At 39.8% G+C, this 23952-nt stretch overlaps 1 protein-coding gene and 1 long non-coding RNA gene across 3 annotated transcripts in view; one reads left to right on the top strand and one right to left on the bottom strand.

Annotated features, from left to right (window-relative positions):
• The window catches only part of Vps37a (VPS37A subunit of ESCRT-I), a 39181-nt gene extending 15233 nt beyond the window's left edge, over window positions 1-23948 (bottom strand). Inside the window, exons 1-4 of the mRNA XM_036166400.1 lie at window positions 23498-23948; window positions 7880-7954; window positions 6052-6166; window positions 5240-5340 (exon numbers count right to left, since the gene is read on the bottom strand). Of these exons, the coding sequence (XP_036022293.1) occupies window positions 5240-5340; window positions 6052-6166; window positions 7880-7954; window positions 23498-23628 (422 nt within the window). The 5' untranslated portion in view covers window positions 23629-23948. The remainder of the gene's footprint in view (window positions 1-5239; window positions 5341-6051; window positions 6167-7879; window positions 7955-23497) is intronic.
• Window positions 1264-10895, top strand: LOC118568878. 2 transcript variants are annotated; one of them, XR_004942997.1, is made up of 3 exons: window positions 1264-2549; window positions 4082-4222; window positions 9822-10895. It is a non-coding gene; the product is annotated as an uncharacterized LOC118568878 (long non-coding RNA). The 2 variants fall into 2 exon arrangements; XR_004942996.1 differs by having other exon boundaries at window positions 1264-4222; window positions 9822-9880; window positions 10379-10895.
• Window positions 23949-23952: the final 4 nt, after the last annotated feature.

Here is a 23952-nt window from a genome sequence, read left to right as displayed (position 1 = left end):
TTGAAAGAAAAATTATATACATGAGCTACTAAAATGTTTAAAACATTACAAGCAGATTCATATGTAAACACAAATGTATATTTTAAAGAGTAGCAAATCATTACTTAGTTGGGACTTAATCAGAAAGTAATTTATCAATATTTATTTTAACAAGATGTTTTAAAATGAACCTCTTTCTTCTCATGAAAGTGAGAAAAAGCCAGCTTCAATGGCCCACACCTTTAATCCCAGTACTAGGGAGATAAAAGCAAGCAAATTCCTATTAATTCAAGGCCATCCTCTCTGCCAAGAGTTGTAGACCATAGGGCTACATAGGGAGGCCTTGTCTCAAAAAAAAACGAACAAAAAAATGTGAAGAAATCAAATTACAAAACAATCAGGAGTACTTCAGGAATAAATGAACACTGAAAACTCATCAAAATGCAAACATTTGAGTTAAAAACTGAATCGATCAATCAGTCATTCTCATATAAAAGAAAAGAGACTTACAGGTATATTTTGTAGATAGTACTATATAATAACTGCCAAACTATTTCACTTTATACTAGTATTATTTTTGTAGAGCTACTATAATTTCTTTTAATGATAGAAATTAACCTGAGTTGGACATTTTATTAGAAAAAAACATCCATTATGAATTTTGAAGTATTCCCTAGTGGCACTAAAAGCTTACATGGAAACTATGCAAGAATAGAAATAATCCAAGAAAGGAAAAGAAGGAGATATTGCCTCTTCCACACAGCAGAATAAATATAGGACCTTAGTAAGTAATTAAAAAATTAAAGCATGCTATTGGTGAATGACTAGGAAGATTCTGAAATAAATATAAAATATATGAAAAAAAGTTGTTATGGTTGGAAGTAGAAACAGAGCAGTTGAAAAATAGTGTGGTAATGTTTGGCACAAAGTAAGAGCCAAGTGTTCATAATAGAATAAAAACTAACGGATCAAGGATTATACATAGCTTTTAAAATCTTGAACTAAGAAATCTTTGGAATATTTCAACCTTAAAGTGGGAAAAGTATGAAGGAATTTCTGTAATTCCAAACTCAAAAGTTTTAAGAGAAAATAATGACAAATTTTACACTACCAAAAACAAAACAAGCCAGGGGTGGTGGCACACACCTTTAATCAGCATTTGGGAGGCAGAGGCAGGCAGATCTTTATCAGTTCAAGGCCAGCCTGGGCTACAAATCAAGTTCCAGGACAACTAGGACTGTCACAAAGAGAAACCTTGTCTGGAGAAACTGAAACCAAACCAAACCAAAACACCAGGCCCACTATAACACAAAAAAAGGTCAGTGTAGAACATTTCCTAGCAAGGCCAAAGCTCTGGGCTCTATCCCCAGTACCTTCAACTAGCTAACTAACATACATCAAGGTGCTGAAAGTCATATCACACATAAGGCAATTTCTCTAATACATAAAGAATTTCCAGCAACTTAACAAGTGGACGTCAGAATGGTACATAACTTCTATAAAATAAAGCATCTTAAAAACAGCAAATGGTGCTCAATTTAACTGTTAGATAACAACTAAAATTAAGTAACAATTTCTATGCTTACAAAGTGGGCAAGTATCTATTTTGACAATATCCCATACTGGAAATAGGCATGGATAAATGGCATTGTGTATGTAAGTAACTATGTTAAAGGACAATTTTGCAGTATTTGTCAAAATACTATTTCTAGAATAAATGAAAATATTAAAATGCACAAAAAGAAAACCAGACCACTCTAAGAGATACAAAGCAGACTTAGAAGGAATTCCATAGAGAAAGAGTGAGCGAGGGTCACAGCTCAGTGGCAAAGTCAGGATAGCACACACAGCAGACAATACACACAGAGATAGCAACTCCCAGCACACACGGGAAAAAGCACACCTACTTTTGCTAGTGGGTTTTTTTTCCCACCTGCTTCTGACCTACAGATGTTTAAAGATGTAACAGTCTCTTCACTTTTTAGACAACAGCAAACAAACCAAGGTCTGAAATATATATATGAGGCTTCCAGTAAGGCTGCTGAGAGACAATGCTTTTAATGTGTTTAGAAGATGTTTTCCTTACTGGACAATTGCTAAGGCACTGCCTGCATCCGAGGTCCATTGTTAAAACACCCATCAAAGCGGTTTGAACTTTGCTTTTCTTGAGACTTAGGGAAAACAGAATGGGCGACAAGATTTGAAATGACAAGTCTTGTCTCTGATACATTCAGCAGGTCTTTAACTCATCTGTGTCCTGCCACAGTGTCTTACAGCCAGCAAAGCAAGACAGCACCTTCACCACTGTCCAGAAACCTCTACAGAGACCCTGTCATTCACTAGGCAGAGTCTCCTTCCACATTACTGCAAGACACACTGGTGAACTTTGCAAACCTAAGAGCTGTCCTTCGATGACCGATGACCGATGACCGCATGGAAGCCCAGCAGGCTGCAGCCACTGTCTCCTGCTTTCTGTCTTTGCCCCTCACAGAGCGAGCACTTCTGTTTCCAGTCCTGCTTGTCTCACACTCTTCCACACTTCAGAGTTTCTTTTCAGGGGAGGGGGAGAGGTAGGATTTCATTTCTACCTGCTGCAGATTGTAAAAACTATGGATTGAAATAATTGTATTAGCTAGGCTGGTGGTGTAGGCTTATAATCCTAGCTACTCTGAGGCTGAGGCAGGGAGAGCTATGAGTTCAAGACTGGCCTGAGTAAGTGTCTCAAGATTTAAAAATAGGGAGAAGCTAGGAAGTCAGCCCTAGCCTGGCTAACTTGGCTCTGAGCTTGATCCTCGGGGCCATACCTTCCCACAAAAAATTGTGTGAGTTACTCTACTCGTTGTTATGACAAAACTAACAGAAAAAGTTAAAAGAAGACAGTTTCAGAGATTCAAGATTTATATTGGAAGATAAATTTTGAGACTTAAAAAAATGACAAACAGCTTTAATATTAGATAATTTAACATTAGATATTTAGTACATTTCAAATTTTTTGGTTGTGCACTTTGTATTCTCTGTACTCTAGATTCTAATCTCATTAATCTAATCTCTATATCTGATGGTGCGCATAAGTGTGAGAACTTATGCTGATATTCCTAGCACCCTTTTAAAAGCTGGGCATAGAGACATACATCTGCAACCCCAGTTGGGTAGGAGATGGAGACAAGAGGAACCCTGGCGCTAACTGGCCAGCCTGCTTAGCCAATTGATGAGCTCAAGTTGGCTCAGGGAGAAACTGTTTCGAAACAGTAAGATGAGCAGTCAAGGAAGACATCCAATATCAACCTCTGGCCCCACATACACGTGCTCATATACTTGGATGTACACATGCACAAACACACTAAAGAAAATATAGCTGGTGTCATTTTAATTTCTGATCTCTTACAACTTCTAAATTTAATCTTTGTTACTATGAACCTTCATGGAAATGCATCTTGTTACTGGTCTTTTATACTGTGACAATTATTTTATGGGCTTTAATTTCATCTCACACTTTTCTCCTTCCTTCCTGTGACCCTCCTTTTATCTTTCTGATGGAATCGAGGGCCTCACATATCCAAAGCAAAACTGTATTTGAGATGAATCACTAGATCATGTATGTATCTAATAGAAAGAATGATCCAAAAGCAAAATCAATAACCAAAGTTTATTCTCTTGTCATTCCACAAAGCAAAACCAAGGCTCTATCAAAACACTGAGCCCAGCGGGATTTCAGCATTCCTGTTTTCCCTCATCATGGGTAGTCTACAGTGGTCTACTACCATTGCATGTTGGATATATGTGGGGCAACAATATTGTTATTTTAATCCACAGTTCTTCAGTTTAAGAGATGTTCTGAAGGAACACAGCTGAAAAACCTCCTCTATACCTGGTCATGAGCGTGAGTCTATTATATACTAAACTACGGAAGTTCTTGTGTGAGAGAAAGTGAATATACTTTTGCATATAGGATATAGGTGAATTCTTAAGATCAGAGATGTGGCAGACTGCATTTTTTAAAATAGTCACTGCAAGGTTTCCAGAGCCCACTTCCCACAAACATGCTTTTCTTAAATTCTGCCACACTAGTGAGAGATGAAGTCTGTTTCTTCTTCCTTTTCAGGCCGGATGTACTGAAAAGGCAGCGGAAATGATGATGCACAACACCCACCGATATAGCTAACCAGGCAGCACAGCTTCTCCTTGGCTGGTCTGACCTCTCTCCATGTGCTATGCTGCGAGGAAACCCAGGCTGCCGTCAGTGGTAAGAGCTGAGAGCCTCCGCTACAGTCTTAGTGTTTGGCTAACAAAAACTGCCAGACAAGGGAATCAAGTGTGTTTCCATATTATTCAATCACACTTCTTAAAGCCACACCAACTACTGAAAAAGTAGAACAAACTAGTTACCACTAGTACCTAACCTAACTATAGACTCATAAAGAGAAACATCTAAGCATGGTGGCACAGGCCTATAATTCTAGCTACCCAGAGACTGAGACACAGATGCTCACTTCAAGCTCTGCTGGTTACACTGCAAGTTCCAAGCAAATCTAGGTACCTGAGTGTGAGCCCGTCTTAAAATAAAACATTAAAATATACTGGGGATGGCGCTCCGTGGCCCCTGCTTGACACGTGCAAGGCCACAGGCTCAGGCCTCAGATCCCTATAACACACACCTCACTATTTTAAGTACAAGTTCTGATATGATTTGTTATTCATGCTAATGCTTTACTCAGGAAATTATTGGAAGATAGTAAACCAAGATATTAGGAGACAACCTTAAAAAGAGACTTAGAAAAGCTAAGAAGCAAACAGTCCACTACATGAAAACAGCAAAGGAAATGTCAAGACGACAACAAAGGGGAGTTACCGAATGAGACCTGGGCAACAGAATGAGGTCTAACTAACAAAGAAGTGGAGGAAAAACAACCAAACACAGAACTCAGAGATCACCTGCCCGCTATGACATGAACAAAAATGGGATAAAAAACACACTTGGCTCAGCAATGGCTAATACTTAAGAGTCATGTGACAAACACACCAAATAGACTTATGTAGAAATCATGATGTACTTTCACTGAGGAGAAGGGAACTTTTGTGACAGTTAAAACCCTCATCTACTATAGTTAGAGGTCTATAGGTAGTAGCCAAAATGAAATTCAAGAATAGTACCATGTCTGTTATCACAAAGGTAGGGGAATAAACAGCTACAAGAGAAATACACAGCAGCCTCTGAAAACGTTGGCCTTGTGCTAAAGTTACATACTATAAATATACTTACTATGGAAATGCTGTTGAAGTAGGAGCTAAAACTGGAGGATTCTTCCAGAACTCATCCAAAAGACTCTGAATAATTTTTCCAAGATCTGAGTGCATAGTAAACTGAAAGTAACAGTAATACATAATGATAAAAACCCTCTCAAAACAGGATGGCAAAATTTCATGGTAATAAATGTCATTTGAAATCTTAACCAACGTTTGCAGGAAGGAATAACCAGAAGAGGGCTGGAGTGATGGCTCAGTGGGTAAGAGCATTCCATGTCTTGCAGAGGACCCAGGTTCAGTTCCTAGCACCCACATGGTAGCTCACAACCTCTCTAACTCCAGTTCAAGGTGATATGACACTCTGCTCTGACCTCTGTGGGTGCTGCACACATGTGGTGCACTTACATGTAGGCACAACACTAATACACATAAAATAAAAATAAAGAAAAAGTAAATAGAAAAGCAAAGAGCACTGTGTCAACATACTAACAATCCATGACTTACAACACTTTCTTATAGAATCAATACTATAAATATTTGGTAATTAAAAAATCAGGTTAAAAGTCTATTTAATCAATAATGGAGCTAAAATATTCTCATACTTCACACTTTACAATAATTGGATTGTTCAGAGGTAAATACTCAGGGTATATTTAAGTTGCAACTTGTCACATTAATCAACCACATTGTATCCAAAAACTTCAAGTCATAGGCTTAAGTAAACAGTATTGTCTAAGGAAATGTTAAGATTACTAATTTCAAAATGAAAATTTCAAAATGTAATAAATGTGTTAGATTATTCTGAAATAAACTATAGCATATACATACATTGTTTACTAATGGAGAGGTGACATATAGTCCTTGATTATCCATTAAGTGATGTCTTATTGGTGGATAAACACTAATCACTGGTTTTTCCTGAGGAAATTGTGGCGGAAGTAATCTAGTAAAGGAATAACACACACACACACAAAAAAACAAAAAACAAAAAACACAAACAAATGAAAAAAAAATACATCATAATCCTAAAACAAAGTTATTTAAAAGCAAATTAAACTTTCACATTGACTTATATGGATTAATTCTTTAGTAACAAGTGCTTTATCATAGATATTGACCACACTGAAAATATATAAAAGGCTATGTTTTGGCACTAAGATAACACAGTAATTCAATACAATAGATTCTTTTTAATGTGGAATATGGGCTCCATGTATTACAAAACAGTCTTTTTAGCATGTCAACTAACTCATTTCAAAGATAATATAACTTGCTGAATAAAAATCTCAGCTAAAAATTAGATTGTACACTTGTATCCAGAAAATCATGCAAAAACTCCACCTGGCTGTTTAGTGGATTATGGCCCTGGCTCTGAGTGCATGTGTGTTTCACCTGTTAAGTCCTGCCTAGAATTACCTCAGCATGCATACACTACTAAAGAGGAAGGGGATACAAAGGGAAGTAGCTAAGATTGAACTACCACACCTGTCATTGAACCTTTGTTTATCTAATTCCTAAATGCTGTGCTTAACACCTCTCCTCATACTGAGGGAAAATCACATGGTTCCCAGTAAGAATAAAAATCTCATAAATCAAAAGAGTAAAAAACTTTTTTTTTTTTTTTTTTTTTGGCTTTTCGAGACAGGGTTTCTCTGTGTAGCTTTGGAGCCTGTCCTGGATCTTGCTCTGTAGACCAGGCTGGCCTCGAACTCACAGAGATCCGCCTGCCTCTGCCTCCCAAGGACTTAAATTAAATTAAATTAAATTAAAAAGTAGTGTGTGCCACTACTGCCTAGCAAAATTTAACTTTTTTTAAGTACTATAAAATTAAGATTAGTTTATAAAAATATTTTAATAGAAGTTTATTAAATCCATAACTGTTTTCTAAGTTTTAAAAACTAAGAATATTTCCCTTTAAGCTTTTCTGTTCATATACTGGTTAAAGAAAGTACTTCTTTTTTGTGTGTGTGTTTGTTTTGTTTTTTTGGATTTTTGAGACAGTTTCTCTGTGTAGCTTTGCGCTTTTCCTGGAACTCACTCTATAGCTGACAGCATTATCAAAAACTGGATTTTGTTGGACTCTTCTACCTATGTCTACCTGGATATTGGATGGGAACTAAAATGAAGTCATTTATACAGCTATAGGGGTTTTTTGTTTGTTTGTTTTTATAGCTGAAAATTTTTAAATTAGTTTGTAGAAGAGGCAACAGCAGCTTTTGGAGCCAAACAATGAGTTTGTTCCCAGCCCTTTATTTATGAGTCTGTAATACATCCTAATTTGTAAGGTTACTACTATGTCGATTCATAAAGCTCATACTTGTCACGTTAATGTGCTTTAATGCTTGCCAGAGCTACCGCTCCGTCCTTGGATTTGTTCAGAACCAGTATTTAATGAAGGCCTATGTCCATGTGCTAAACAATGAGCCATAAAGATTTTATTTCACTGAACTGAGCACTATTTTATGTTACAGTTACTGTAAATAAGTTCATTTGAAGAGCATATGTCTGATATTAACTAAGATTCAAAACAAAAGTTAGTTCCTATTACATAAAATATAGATTACAATCTATTCACACATTAGTACTGCCAGGCTAGTAAGACATAAAGCAAAACTTAAAAACTAATACACAAAAAATAGAAAAGAATTCTACTTACATATTAATGTTAATTGTCAGGTTGTTTACTGTGAATGGCAATCTGTATTCTACATCTTTTTGTATTTCAGCTATACTATAAGAGAAAATTTAGAAAAGACATAAAGAGATCAATGCTATAAAATTATTAATATCAAAACCAAATGTTAAATGCTATAACCTACTAAATGTCTTAATTTTAATCACAGCATTTGGATAGCATTGATACAGCTTGTATCTAAAGAGAAAATTACCATAGTTGGAAAGGCTTATCAAATATTTAGGCAATAATATTCTAAAATATCCAAAGGGTAAGGGAAGGGATGCTCAGGAAAACATACAAGAAAAACTCAGATTAATCTTAGACTGATTTAATATAATTCTATCCAATTTATCAGTAGTAGAAGCAACTGCAAGCTTCCTTGGTAATATAGGTCAACCCGAATCTGATTTCTGGTAACTGTGCCACTATCCAGCTTTGCAGGCAGCTGGGAACGTCTGGGTCTTAAGAGCTTAAACCAACAAGTCCTGATGAGTGTCACTTGGGGAGACAAGATAACGAACGGCTCCTGGCTGCTTTCCACCTTTCCTCTTCTTCCCCAAAGGTAGCCACCCTGTAGCCATACTCTTTCTTGTAAGTAGCTCTTGATAAAGACTTTATGTCCCGGCTAATAAAAATATAGTTAGTAGTAGGGTGGATCTCCAGGGAAGCAGCTTACAGTAGAACTGCCTTTCTTGCCTTCTTCCTACTTCCTGTTATAGGAACAGTCACTTTGAGGCTCCTATGAATGGGTGGCAAGGCACTACACAGCAATGAGACAACTAGCTGGGGTCCTTCATAAGCATAAAATTGCCAGACTCAGTTTTTGTTTGCTTGTTTGTTTTGTTTTCTTTGAGACAAGTCTTACTGTATGCATGTAGCCCAGGCTGGTGTTATCACAGAAGTCCATCTGCCTCTGCCTACTAAGTACTGGGATTAAGGACAGGTGTCACCATGCCTAACTTTAAGTTTCTTTTATGTGACAGCAAAATAAGCTTTTATCTTGTTTGAGCTACTACTTTCAGAGTCTTGATTAATGCTATCAGAGCAGAGTTCCCAATAAAAAGCCCTTATCACTTGACATCATCATACAAGCAGTTTATCTTATTGACTGTAGTCATATTTACAACTAAAACGTAAGAAATATCAAACTTTTGGGAGTTCACTTGAAATGTTAACATTCATAATTGTTCTACAGGGAACACACAAAGTAGTACTCAGTTGATTCAGTAGAGGACATTTATTTATGAATCTTTGAAAGGCCAAGCAAATGCATAATGATGTACTTCCTTTTCTTTTAGTTATTTCAAACAGCTTCAACAAAGCTTATTATTTTCTTCATTTTTTGTTTTGGACTACTTTATTTTCTGGCCTTTAATTAAAACCTGGCCTCTCAAATATGTAAATCTTGTGTACTTTAAAGGTTCCTAAGTGTTGATGTCTCAGATACTTTGCTATTGCTGTACAGCAGCAGGGCCAAGTCAATTTACAAAAAGCATTTAAATGGGGTCTTGTTCATAGTTTCAGTGGTCTAGCCATTGGCCATCATGGTGTGGAGTACAGCAGCAGGCAGGCATTAGCTTTAGCTGAGAGCTTACATCTGATTCACAAATAGGAGGCAGAGAGAGAGAGACTGAGCTTGCCGTGTGCCTTTGAAACCTCAAAGCCCTCCTCCAGTGACACACCTCCTATAACAAGGCCACACCTCCTAATTCTTCCCAAACAGTTCCACCAACAGGGGACCAAGCGTGCACGTATATGAACCTATGGGGCCATTCTCATTCACACCTCCACTGTTGGGATGGAGCCATGGAGAGTCCTAGACACAAATAAGCTTTTCCCTCTAATACCCTATGGAATGAGGCTGACACTGACAAGAAATAGCTAAGAAATTTTCTCCTTTTCTTTGACTTTTCTCTTTCAGTAGCATGTGTAGCACCTTCCATCAGTATGAAAGCTGACCATAAGGGATGAAGCTTCCAGGTCAGAATCAGCTTGATTTTTCCTTGTTCTATGTCTCAAGTATATAGTGACTTCAGCAACAAGGACTGGGAGCCAAGGAGATCCAATGCTTTTCCTGATGCCCTGATATATGGAGAAGGAATGTAGGTCCTTGTCTAAAACAAGTAATATGCTTGGTCAGGCTGAAGCCAAGGCCTTGGGAAAGCAGCAACTTCTGATCCTAGGAACCTAACTCCTCTCCGAAAGGGGCTATGGTTATCAGTCCCAAGGCTGTTGTGTGCTCAGTCTGTGACATGCTTGAGATATCCTGCATTTCTTTTGAACAATGTTGCTTGATTGGCGTCCTGTTGACCTCATCCCATTGTATGATAGCTTTCTGTTGAATTTGTCCCATTCTTCCCCCTGCAGACTGTATGTAAGATGCTATACTTAATAAACTTGCTTGGCATAAGGCATCAGCTTATGCAAGAAGACCTCCTGACCCCAACTTTCCTGTCTTCTTTATTTTTTTCATACCAGGTCCACCCTTCAAGGACCTATCACTGAAGAACAGCCTGCTGGTCCAGGCTGATAGGGTCTTACCATAAATTATGGTTGGAGGAGAAAAGCAATCATCAATCCACCCGTGAACCCTGTATGCTAAAATGACTGGCTGGCAAGGCTGTGCCCTGGTGCACTAGTGGCACAAACATAATGGAAACCTCACCACTTTCTGATTGTATTTACAGCCTCTCCACAACACGATAACCCAGCACCATGACAGGGACAAGAATCTGCAGCCAAGCAAGTCATAGGTCTAGGGGAGAACAGCTAAATAACACAGAAGTAAGCTGACTCCAAGTGGCTTAGTGTTCTTTGCATAGATTAACGCATCTCTCAAACTTCATCAGAAAAGTTTCTATTTGCAATACAACAACAGATCAAGGTACAGAGAATAAGAGACTAAGGAATGCTCAGCCCTAAATGGGGCATCTATATCAAATCCTCTCCTTCCAAGGCTCAGGGGTCATTGTGAAAGAGGGGTAAAAAAGACTGTAAGAGTCAGAGGTGGTTGATAAATAAATACATGGAGGCAACACCCTCCAGACACGAAAAGGCAGCTGTACATATGAACTCACAGTAATTGTGACAACATGCACAAAGCACATCAAAGTTTAAGTCAGACCCATACTAGCATGGAGATGGGAGGTGGACACCAAGTCCCACCCCTAGGTGAGGAGCTACTGCCAATCATAGCTGTTGGAAGAGGGAGAGTTAGCTTTCTTTAGGAGCGTCGCCTCTTGGTCAACCCTGCTTTGGTGGAAGGCCACATATCCAAGAACACATAGCTAGCGCAAATTGGATTTGATGCAAAAACTAAAAGAAATAAAATAAAAAAGGAGAGCACAAAGTTGAGTAGGTAGAGAAGTGGAATGGACCTGGATGTATGGAGGAAATAAACTACAGAACAAAATACACTGTATAGAACTCTCAAATATTAAAATAAGAAGAAGAAAGAAAGAAGCAGCTAAGCTAGATTCAAACAGATAGTCAGGATTTACGTGATTTTTAGGAAAGCTTCTCTTTGGGAACTGGGTTTAGGCTGACACCCTCCTCCTCTATATGAATGCCACATAATTAAGTGGCATTAAAGTCCAAACTTTCTTCATTCCTCTACATTACCAAGATGTCACTGCACAAGGAATGAATAGTGAAAGAATCTTCTTATCAGTTAAGTCAAGTAGAGCATCTTAGCAAGGCTTATTAAAGACAGACTCCTGAGATCAAATCCCACATACGCCATTTTACTTGCTGTGGCGGTTTGAATAAGAATGGCCCCCACAGGCTCATATATTTGAACGCTTGGTTATCAAAAAAGAACTCTTTGAGAAGGACTAGGAAGTGTAGTAGTATTTGAGCAGGTGTGGCCTTGCTGGAGAAAGTGCCACTGGGGGTAGGCTCTGAGGTTTCAAAAGTCCATGCTAGGCCGTTTTCTCACTTGGCCTGTGGATCAGGATGTAGCTTTCAGCTACTGCTCCAACAAAATGCATGCTGCCATGATGATAATGGACTAAACCTCTGAAACTGTGAGCAAGCCTCCAATTAAACATTCTCTTTGGTAAGAGCTGCCTTGGTCATAAGTGTCTCTTCACAGCAATAGAACACTGACGAAAACACTTGGAATTAGATCAATACAAGTTCCTGAACCTTTTTTTTTCCCCCGAATGAGAGATGGTTATATTAAAAACATCCATCTGCCTTGTGATGTCACATTAAGCAAGTTCATATACGTAAAGGTTTCAGGAGATTACAAGGCAAATAACTGTTCAATGTGTTAAGTGTTATTTTTTTTAAAGCATTTAGAAAATTTACTTAAGTTGTACCGTCTCAGATTTGTGGTAATAAAGTTTTAACTCACTAAGATTTTCAGTCACTGTCTGAATTTTTATTTTAAAAAATCGTAGGAAACATACTAAAACACAAGCTGCCAAGGAAGGGAAGCAATCAATAGTCCTGCCCAGCTGTGACACTTATGAACCACAATAATGACCGGCATGGCAAAATATCCATAAGGATGCAATCGTGGCATTCATATCTTGGCACTAAACAATAGCTGTCCAATTAGACCTAAGGCCTGCTCAACACAAGGGAAATTAGGCCTGGTAATGGAAACTTGGCAACCCCCTGGGGTTAGTGATGCCACGACCTCTACTTTACTAAACCAGGATCATTCCTAACGGCACAATAAGTACTTAGCTTTATAATCGCACATAAGTGTAGCTGTCGCGCCTCATCAGAGAAGCATCTCTTTACACAAAGACTGTTAGAGAAAACTGTAACTGGCCAAAAATGCAAGGAACAATGATCATTGGGTACCCTGCCCAAATGGAGCCATCTACACCACCACTCCTGCACCTCAGGCTCAGGGGATGTCTCAGAGGTGGAAGCAGGGGACTGTAAGAGCCAGAGAAGTAGGAAACCTGCTGTGAGCTTATGTCTCCTAGAAATGACAGGAAAGCTCCACTCATAAATGCCGTGACAAGAGGTTTAACAAGGACAACATGAGTAGACAGGCATAGTAGAATATTATTTTAAGGTGTTACTTTTGTTTATGTTGCATTTGTTTAACTCTGTGAAGCTGTGTTACTGTGCCTGTCTAAAACCCCTGATGGTCTAATAAAGAACTGAATGGCCAATAGCGAGGCAGGAGAGAGGATAAATAGAAGGAGAAATCTGGGAGGAGATCTAAGATCTAGGAGCCAGAGGAGGAGGAGGACTCCAGGGCCAGACACCTACACAGCAAGCCAGGGAGTAAGAGTTATAGAAGTCAGAGAACAGGAAAAGCCCAGAGGCAAAAGGAAGATGAGATAATTTAAAGTTAAGAAACAAGCCAAGCTAAGGCCAGGCCTTCAGAAGGAAAATTAGCCTGCATGTGTGAATTTACTTGGGAGCTGGGTGGCAGGCCCCTCAAAAGAGCAAAACCAAACAACAGACATGCTAATGTAGAAAGGGGAAAACTCACAGGGTCCCACATCTAGACAAAGAGACAGGCAACCAAGGACCACTGAGATCAGGAGAATTAGTCTTCACCAGGGATGAGCTCCTTAACTGGTTACCCAAAACCAAGTGGTCAGTCCTGAAATCAATCTTACACACACACACACAAAGAAAGTTATTAATGAGAACCGAACAAAACTTGTTAATCAAGACAAATAGTAATGCGTATTCCTAGATGCATTATAAAACAGCAGATAGATATCTAATTACTCTACTTAATTAAACAAGACCAAGCTGGCCTTGAACTCACAGAGATCTACCCTGCCTCTGCTTCCCAGTTGCTGGGATTAAAGGCATACACCACCAGTCTTGGCTCACATTTGCTATTCTAATTATTCTCAATGGAAAAATTCAGTTAAGAGATTGTATTAGCAACTTAGGACCTTATCACTAAGGCAACTACTACTATAACTTTTTAATATCTTCTACATTTACATCGTTCTTTATGACAAAACTATAATTACACTGCACAATTTTATAACTTACTTTTCCTCACCCAATAATTTATTGTGATAACTAAATTCGCATTAGTGGAAATGTTACTTTATTATTTTAATGGCTGAATAATATTCTAATATAAATGGCCAATAGAATAATCATATATTTTTTAATTTTAATATAAATCATGCTATAATAAGCATTCTCATAACTACCTTCAGAATGACAGTCACACTAGTTATAATGTGCTGGGGATCAAATCCAGGCTCTTGCATTTACTAGACAATGCCCGACAAAGTTTTACTTCAATGTTTCTAAGTATTTGGAGCTATATAAATCTAGAACAGTGGTTCTCAACCTTCCTAATGCCTCAACTCTTTAATACAGTTCCTTATGTTGCAGTGACCCCAACCACAAATTATTTTCATTGCTACTTCCTAACAGTAATTTTGCTACTTTTATGAATCATAATGTAAATATCTGGTATACATCTTCTGTGAAAGGGTTGTTCAGCCCCAAAGGGATTGTGACTCACAACTTGAGAACTGCTGATCTGGACTATAAAGAGAGATGGGAGAGATGTTTTAACAGCTAAGAGCACTTCTTCCTCCTTTAGAGGACCCAAGTTCAGTTCCCAGCACCCACATGGCAGCTCACAGCTATCTGTAACTCCAGATCCAGAGGAGCCAGTGCCTTATTCTCATGTTGAGCACCATGCATACACATGATGCACTTACATATGTGCAGGCACCACACTCATACACATAAATCTAAAAATTTCAAACTTCTGTTAATCAGAATATATAATTAATTAATTGGCCTCACATTTTTGGTAGTCCCCAAATTTGAATCCAAAACTTATATTAGTTATGGTTAAAAGTTACCTTTAAAAAATAAACCATCTTTATTGTTTGGTTTCTGCTTATATATGTAAACAAAGATTTCTCCAAACACAGTAAAACTGAACAGATACTTGTGGTGATATATTGTGCGCCCCAAATATTGTGCACCCTAATAAAGCTTATCTGAGGATCAGAGGAAAAAGCCAGCCACTATATTAAACATAGATTCATGCAATGGTAGCACACACTTTTTATCCTAGCATTCGGGAGGCAGATCCATTTGGATCTGTGAATTCAAGGCTACACTGGGAACAGAGCCAGGGATGGTGACACTCGCCGTTAATCCCAGCACTAACCACAGAGGTCTGTACAGACAGACAGGAAGTGACGTAGCTGGTGGAGAGAAGAAATGAGATGGCAGAAGGGAAAGGCATATAGGCGTGGGTACACAGGAAGTCGGTTTCTTTGGAAACAGAGGCGTCTGTAAGGTGAGGTTGGCTTGTGGCTTTTCCTATTCCTCTGATCTCTCAGGTTTTAATCTCAGTATCTGGCTCTGGATTTTTTATTAATAAGACCATTTAGCAATTCATCTACAGATACTATGTACCTAGCAATTTTCAAGAAACTGGGAATACTGAAATGGCTATGTCTCTGAAGGAGCACACAGCTTCAAGATGAAGATGCCATGTATATTCCCCCAGTACTTGGTAATTCAGATCATCATTCATAGGTAAACCTCTCAAAGGACTTATACAATTTTCCTTTCTTAACAACGTCAATCAGTGACAGCACTGAAAGCAAGCACTACCATAAGCCACAAGAGAATCTGAGGACGCCTGCAAGACAGGAGATGAAAGGCAGGCAGGCAGGTGGTGCGCAACTGTCATCTAGGCACTCGGGACTCAGAAGCAGGAGCATTCCACAGTCAAGGCCAGCCTGGTCTAAACAGTGAGCCCAGGCCAGAGCTTCACAGTGAGACTCTTAAAGGATAAGAGATGAGATTCATCCCCAAACATATGGCGGATGCAAAGTGAAGAGCAGTGTAAGGGTCCTCAAGCCCTGGAACCAGCCGGTGCAAAGAAGACTGTGTAGGGAGAGGGAAGGTCCTTCCTCTTCTTCCGGCTTGCTCCAACGTAAACAACAGCGATAAATGCACTGACAACTAACATGGTGAGACAGACCTCAAGAGACGGAAAACTGAAGATGGCAGTGCTGCAGGACCCGACTCTGGCCGTGCAGAGAACTAGGTATTCTTTTCCTTTCATTACCACGGGCAAGTTTTAGATCACAGATAAAGTAACCACAAACAGAGAGTCACAGAAATAAGAACATAAGAACATCAAAAGGCTTTCAAAAAATAAACAAAACTATCAAAAGGCAGGCACCCAACTCAACAAACAGGAAAGAAAGAAAGAAAGAAAGAAAGAAAGAAAGAAAGAAAGAAAGAAAGAAAGAAAGAGAGAAAGAGAGAGAGAGAAAGAAAGAAAGAGAGAAAGAAAGAGAGAGAGAGAGAAAGAAAGAAAGAAAGGAAGGAAGGAAGGAAGGAAGGAAGGAAGGAAGGAAGGAAGAAAAACACTCGAGAAAATAGCAAATAGGAGACTTCAATTTTGTATGGTTAATATCTTCAGAAGAACAAATCAATAAGCACACGTATTTGCATATATATGTAGTTGATATGAAAACAAAAAACAAAGGAACTAAAAATTTAAAATAAACAGCTCAAATACATGGTCTGTGTTATCTGGAAAATACTCCAGCCTAAATCAGTCTGCTGGAGAACACAGATGTAAGAAATTCTAATGTAAACTCCTTGCTTTGACTTGTTTTCAAGAGTGTGTGACATGTAGCACTCATTTCCTATCTTCTCAGCAGTGTTCTAAAGGGCAGACAGGATAATGGCCAAGAATATAGGAAGAGCTATAAAACAGAAGAAACCTGGAGGAGAACAGAGAGGGAAAACATCATCCAAAGCACGTTTAAAAGTCAACTGAGACTTAGCAACTGGGAATAGAGAATCCAGGAACACACTCTTGAAAAAGCTTCAGATGTAAAATAAAACAGGGTACCTGCTACAGTTTGGGCCTGTAGTATCACGTTGGTACTGCCGGAAAGGAGTGACGCTTACAAGGAGGCCCAGTAAGTGAGGGATTTACGTTTAGACGCATGCCCCTTAAAGAAGATTATAGAACCAGAGTCTCTTACTGTAACCTTGCTGTCCAGTGAACAGCTGTGCAGCATGTTGTGACATGTAGTGCTGTGATGTGCTGCCTCACCACAGGCCACACAACAGGGCGGACTATTTCAGAGACAGAAACCTCTGACTGTCCTGGTGAAAAGCACTTGGACTTATTTTTTAAATGAGGTTAATTTCTTTAACAGCTTGAGTTGTTATAATCTATTCACGAAATATTTTCTTAAATCATAACATGCTTTTTATTATACCATATACTCTACAATTATCGCTTTTAATTCCTTCTTATAGACTATGCACTCAATGGATCAAACTTAATTATGGGATTGCTCAACACATATAATCTTGGTTTACTACAGCATAACTCAAAGACCATTTATGGAGCCCAAATACTGCATTTTGTAGAATTCTCTAGTTTCAATAGACCAAGGCATAGCAGATTCCTATACGCGTGCGTGCGTGCGTGCGTGTTATACGTGTATGCAGGTGGGTGTGTAGGTAGAGGCCAGAGGAGGATTTGGGGCATCCTGCTTTAATACTCTCCACCTTATTCCCTTGAGACAGGCTTTCTTACTGAATCTGGAGACAGACTGCTGGCCAGAAAAGCCCAGTGAGTCTGCAGCCTCTGCCTCCTACGGTTACAGGTGCACATGTAACAATAGTTGCTTTTTTCAAAGTGGGTGCTAACATCTGAACGTGATTCCTCATTCTTGTGCAGCAAGGCTTCTTGCCTACACTGCCTCATCTCCTCAGCCGTCCTATAGAACTTTTTACTGCAACAAGTTCATCTCAAATGCCTACAGTAGTAGGTAATGCATGTGAATATACAGTTGTTTGCACAACAGAGGATGGTGAACTGGAAAATGGGCCTCCCGGCACAGAGGACAGGCTCCCTAGCTTGAAGCAAATGTCGCTTTATAGAAATTACTGCCAGATCTTTCCAGATGTCCCTATTTTAAAAAGAAAAGTTGGAGGAATCATGACGGGGATGGGGTAGGGCTTATGTTTAATTTTGCTGCTCTAAAAAAATAAAGTCTATTAAAAAAAATTGGAGATTTGGATATTTTAACCTAAAACCCCAACTTTACTGAATATGAACTCTTTAATAAAAATAAGAGTAAGTTAAAAAGACAATGTACATATACTCTCATTACAAGTGTGCTAGGGTTCAATGTTTTTGAGTCTTATGAACTGAGTAAAACCTACAGAAAGACTTAAGCCAAAGTTGAAGGTGAAAGCCTTACACTATGAACAAAGAATAAAGTGTAAAGCTGTGAGTCAAGAACTACTCAAAAGCTTACTCTCCAGGGAAGCTACATGGGTAAAGGTTTGAATAATCAAAACGAACTCTGTGATCCATGGAATGGTAGCAAAACAGAGTACCAAAGGATGTTTTAAAGACTACGCTATAGTTTTACTACAGGTCTAGATCTTGAGTGTTCTCCAAAGGCCCATGAGCTGAAAGCTTGCATCACAGCTTGTGGTACTACTTGGGAGGTAAGGGAACCTTTAGGAGGAGGGCCTAACAGAAGGAAGCTGGGTAACCGAGCATGCACTTGAAGGAGATATTTGGGCTCTGGTCTCTCATCTCTCTCTGCCGCTTAGCTGTCATAGCAGAAGTAATTTCCTCTGCCATGCACTACCACCATGACGTTTTGCCTAGCCGTAGGCTGAAAAGCTCAGCAAGAGTGCCAACCACTGCTTAAGCCTCTGAATTTGTGAAATCAAGTAAGTCTCCCTTCCTTTTATGGTGTTTGGGTACACAGTATGCACATGTATATGAAAGTGAACCTCTGATATTGTTCCTCAGGAAGCAGTATACCTTGTTTCCTGAGACAGGGCCTCTCTCCAAAGAGCTCCTTGAAGAAGCTAAGCTGACTAGCCAGTGAAGCACAGGGATCCTCCTGATCCCGCATCCCTAACACTGGGATTATAAGTAGGAATCACTGTGCCCAGCCTTTTTATAGGGGTCCCAAGGATTGAAAAGTTCATTATCAACTGAGCTACCTCCTACACACCTTTCCTCTTTATAGGTCTGTTTATCTCAGGTGCTTTCTTGGTGATGAAAGGCTGACCTACACAGACACTGTTATTTTTAAGAGCAAGAATAAAATATCAGTGGCCATTTATAGAATATTTGCTGTGTGTTAAACAATACTGCAGATTCTGTAGCTTCTTTGGAATTTACTAAACCCTTCTAAATAGGACACTTCACTTATGAGTTAGCTAACTCTCCTGAACAGACTTGTTTTCTACATGGACAGTCAGATGGAGGTCTGCCAAAGACAAGCAAGTTACAGGTAGGGTTGTGAAAGATACATATACAATAAGCTGGACAGAAGCATTGAGATCAGCAGTTATCAACCTCTGGGTCACAACCCCTTAGGCAAACCTCTCTTTCCCAAAATACAATTCATCACAGTAGCAAAATTAGTTATGAAGTAGCAACGAAAATAATTTTATGGTTGGGGATCTCCACAACATGAAGAACTGTATTAATGAGTTGCAGCATTAGAAAGCTTGAGAACCACTGCTCTAGATTAAGAAGCAATGGTTGTAGGCATACTAAGAGAGTACAAAAAGGAGTGTACTTTGTTATATGCCTACTATGAGCCAGTTAATGTTTCTACTATTCAAATACCAAAAACCCTATGAGAGAGAGCTAGGGATGTAACTCAGTGGTAGAGCACTTGCCTCCCATCCTCAAGGCTCTGGCTTCCATCTCCTAAATCCCTACAGCACCTGCTCATCTCCCAGATTTCACATAAGAATCTTAATTCTTAGCTTTACAGGCAGAAAATGGGAAGTTGGAAGAACTGAAAGTTTTACCAAGAGACTGTGAAGCTAATGTGTTAGAACCAGAACTGGAATCCAAGACAGTTTCATTACAAAGCTTCTATTCCTTTGTGCTCCCCCTACAGGTCTACAATGCTCATATTCACTGTTTTCTGCCTTTCAGAATGTCATTATACTGAGGAGCTGGAAATCAACTGACTTTCTGCTTCTTCTTCTTTTTTTTTTTTTTTTTGAGCTGAGGACCGAACCCAGGGCCTTGCACTTGCTAGGCTAGCATTCTACCACTGAGCTAAATCCCCAACCCATGAACTGACTTTCTTAGTTGAGCAGAGCAGAAAGAGATCAAGTAGTCAATTCTTTCAGTTGCATGGCCATAAGGCATATAAAGATGACAAGTCACCCAAGCTTGTATGGGCAGTTAATGACCTATCTTTATCTCCTAACTTCTTGGCTCAGAGATTCTTTTGTAGGGATTCTATTAGCTGTACAACAATACAAAAGAAACACACAATTCTGATGCATGTCAACACAACCAACTTAAGACTCATAAATAAAACATTACTCCATTACTATGTAATTATTATTAAAATGAATTCAGAAGCCTTTTACCTGGGAGATCCAGGTAAAGGTAATAAAAATGGCTTATTACTTGTGTGACTTTGGATTTACATAGTTAATTGTAAATAATAATTACCATTCGCAACCGAGATTTAGGTTGCTTTAGAGATAAAGAAGTTAATAAAGAGGTTAACTAACATTAGTTACTAAGAAAAGAGAGATTTGGTTAGAACAGTCACTGTTAACCATTGTAGTATTTTCTAACTGGGGTGCAGCACAGAGAAATTCTACTCAACAGCCTCACTTCTAGAAACTAAGCATTAGCTGGGTTAACGCAGATAATCACAAACACACGTCACTGAAAAGCAGGGGAAAGTCACTTTACCAGTGAGGAACCATTTATCTTAATGCTTAAGACTTAAACACTAAGTACCAAAGAGGGGAAGGAGGCTCACCCCAGAGTTCATTAATTTAGCAGGAAAATGTCCTTCTATTGTACCACGCTGTCAGCCCTCAGTCGTGACCCAAATGAACACAATAACGTCTAAAACCCAAACATCGCCTTTCCCTCCCCTTTGTCTTCCCAGACAGCTCTTTATATTATTGAGAAAACCTGGACTTTCCCTCCAACTTCTATTTACCAAGATGAAGTCAAGAGTCCTGCTTCTGGCACGGTCATGTGAACCTAAGCCTGAATCCAGCACTGTGGAAGCAGCAGATGGCTCCTGTGTGTTTAAAAAAAAAAAAAAAAAAAAAGGAAAAGGAAAAGAAGAAGAGATGAAGAGGAGGAGGAGCCTTCCTCCTGACAAAGAGGTGAGGGTGTGAGTTGAGGCCATCATCACTGATTTACATCTCCTGGGTTGAAATCACCTCTACTAAGTCTGTGTCCTATAAAACAGAACAAAAACAGGTGTTCTTTAAAGCATTCAGAGGACATGGACCTGGACAGGAAAGCAAGTGTCTTCTGAAGTAAACTTCAAGCAGTACAAAAATTTGTTTTCCTATATATGAACTCCTAAGTTTTAGTGGCAGACTGAATAGTGTGATTACTGTTATTTAGGAGATTAGCTCTGGAGTCCAGGCTATATAACTTCCACTTTTCATTTTCATAACATTCATTGTGCTTTGATTAAACACCTTTAGTCTGCTATGACAGTTCCCCACTTGTAAAAGAAAATGGCCATAAAATTCACCTAACATTTTAGAGAAGCTAAGAATTTGTTAAAGTGTTTACAAGATCCTTAAATGTTTAGAATTAATCTCAAGAACTTAAAAGACATGTGTGTAGATAATGTCTCATGTCCAAAATTTCTCAAAGATTAGTGCACAAAATAGTTTGTGCATCCATTTAAGGATACTGACTGATCCTCTTAAACCAACTCCAGAACTCCTTCAATGAACAACTACTGTTTTATTACTTCTACTGGGACCAAAGTACAAACTTCAGATGGCTTTCCTCAATTACTAGCTTTAGCAGTAAGAATTCTAGTGTCTCAAAAGCTCCACCTCAACTTCCAACCACAAAAAAAAATCACCAGCCCTATGAACAGGAAAGAATAAAGGCTAACAAATGATTCCACTAGTATTTCTGTAATAGTAGTACTAACAGTCTACAGTTTTCCAAGGTGACATTCTATGGGGAAAACCTTTGTTGTGTTTCTTAAAAGGTAGTCAGCTTATTTTATAATACCTTGAAAGTGTAGCTCTTGAAGGTTTAAAAAAAAAAAAAACATTTAGAGAAAGACTGAAATGTGTTGGGCTTCAGAAATTGACACCCTAAATATAGCACTTGGGCATGCTGAGTACCTTGAACTTGAATGCTTCCAGAGGCAGTCTCCTTCTGTTTTCTTACCTCTTGCCCCATCTTTCCCTCTCAAAGTAGTCACAGAAACAAAAATTCCTTTTCCCCAAGGATGATAAAAGAAACCCTAACTGGAAAGGCCACTCCTTTCTTAGAAAATATTCTTTTCTAGAGAGTTCTGTCCCTGTAACAGGGTAGAAGGAATGCTACACAGAGGTAGAGATAAGAACAGGAAGAAAGGCATCCAATACGGTGGCACACACCTTTAATCCCAGCACTTGGGAGACTAAGGCAGGTGGATCTCTAAATTCAAGGACAGCCTGGTCTACAGAACAAGTTTAAAATGACTGGAGATTATTATTTACTTGCTTGGGAAAACAAAACAAAACTGACGTGTAACGTAAAAATAACCCCTGATGGTGTGTTCAATAACTCAATGTTATTATCTAATGAATGTGTATCTACATATATAATGCATTAAAAAAACATATTACATGTTATAATGTTTATAATGTGACAAGGTTTTTGAAAGGCTACAGTTTAACCACGTGGGCTCTATACATAAAGTAGGCTGTGGACCAGTTAATTGTAAAACTCATATATTCTGATATTTGAAAACCCTTAGCGCCCACGGACATATAACTAACATAAAAGGCTGCAGCAAACGATTTTACAGACAAAAAAAAAAAAAAAAAAAAAGTCGAAATAACCCGAATTCCTGTATTTCTAGTCTGACTACGATAAAATAAACAAACTCAAAAGACTATGAATAATGCTGGGCAGTGGTGGCGCACGCCTTTAATCCCAGCACTCTGGAGGCAGAGCCAGGTGGATCTTTGTGAGTTCGAGGTCAGCCTGGTCTACAGAGCGAGATCCAGGAAAGGCGCAAAGCTACAGAGAAATCCTGTCACGAAAAACCAAAAAAAAGACAACGAATAATCCAGGCAATGCATGTCAATTACTAAAGTCAAGAGAATGAGAGGTGAACAGACTCTTTTAACAGTTGCAAGACAGGGTGAGTTTTAATTACAAACTCAAAAGGATCATCACCACCACAGATTGAACTGCTCAAAACACTGGCTTCCCTCTCCTTTGGTGTTGGCAACAGTTTAATTTTTCACTTTGTGGAACTTGGGCATTCTCCTTCCCAACAGTCTCTAGCGAAGTGTTAGCATGTTAACAATTCAAAAGGAAAGCTACAATTGGGTGAATCCAAGGAAATAGTAGCGTGAGAGCGAGGCGTACTAAATACGGATCAAGAGAGATGATCTCGTTGGGTCAGCAGAGGTGAGCAAGTCGGGAGCCGAGCTGAGCCGTGCTGGGGCCCGAGGGACACGCTCGGGGGAACCCACAGGAAGGACTCTCAACAGGAGGCAGCTGGCGGCGGAGCGGCCTGCGGAGCGGCCCCGGCCCCGGTGTTTGCAGGCAGCCCTCCCGCCCGCCCCACTTTTCCCCGGGTCAAAGCCACCGGTCACCTGGCGTGGGAGTTCCGGAGCGACTCGATCAGCCGCTGCTTCTGCTGCTGGAGACTGGTGAGGCCGGCGGGGGACCCGGCGGCGGCGGCGGAGGATGACGCGCTCTTAGCCAGGGGAAAGAGCCAGCTCATCCTCCTCGGGTCCCGGCCCGAGGCCCTAGAAGGTTCAGGCCTGCTCCTCCTCGCTTAGCCTAGCCTTTTCCCCGGGTTACCGAGCACGGCCGGCCGGCACGCTGGGGGCCGCGCCTTCTCCTCCCTACACGCCGCGCTCGCGAGGCCCTGGCTCCGGCGGGACGGGTTTCCAGTGCCAGCAGCCGGGAAAAGGACAACTCGCCTAAAGTGGACGGCGGGCCCTCGGTGCGCTCGCGTCCAACTGCAGCCCGGCAGTGAGTTAGGCCCGCCGCTCGCCCGGAGCTTCCCCGCCGGGGGCCCGGCGTCCGTCACCTGCCCGCCCCG

This window comes from Onychomys torridus, chromosome 17 (assembly GCF_903995425.1).
Source record: "Onychomys torridus chromosome 17, mOncTor1.1, whole genome shotgun sequence".
NCBI lineage: Eukaryota > Metazoa > Chordata > Mammalia > Rodentia > Cricetidae > Onychomys > Onychomys torridus.
Note: the sequence above shows the minus strand (reverse complement) of the source record. Positions and strands in the feature narration are given on the sequence as shown.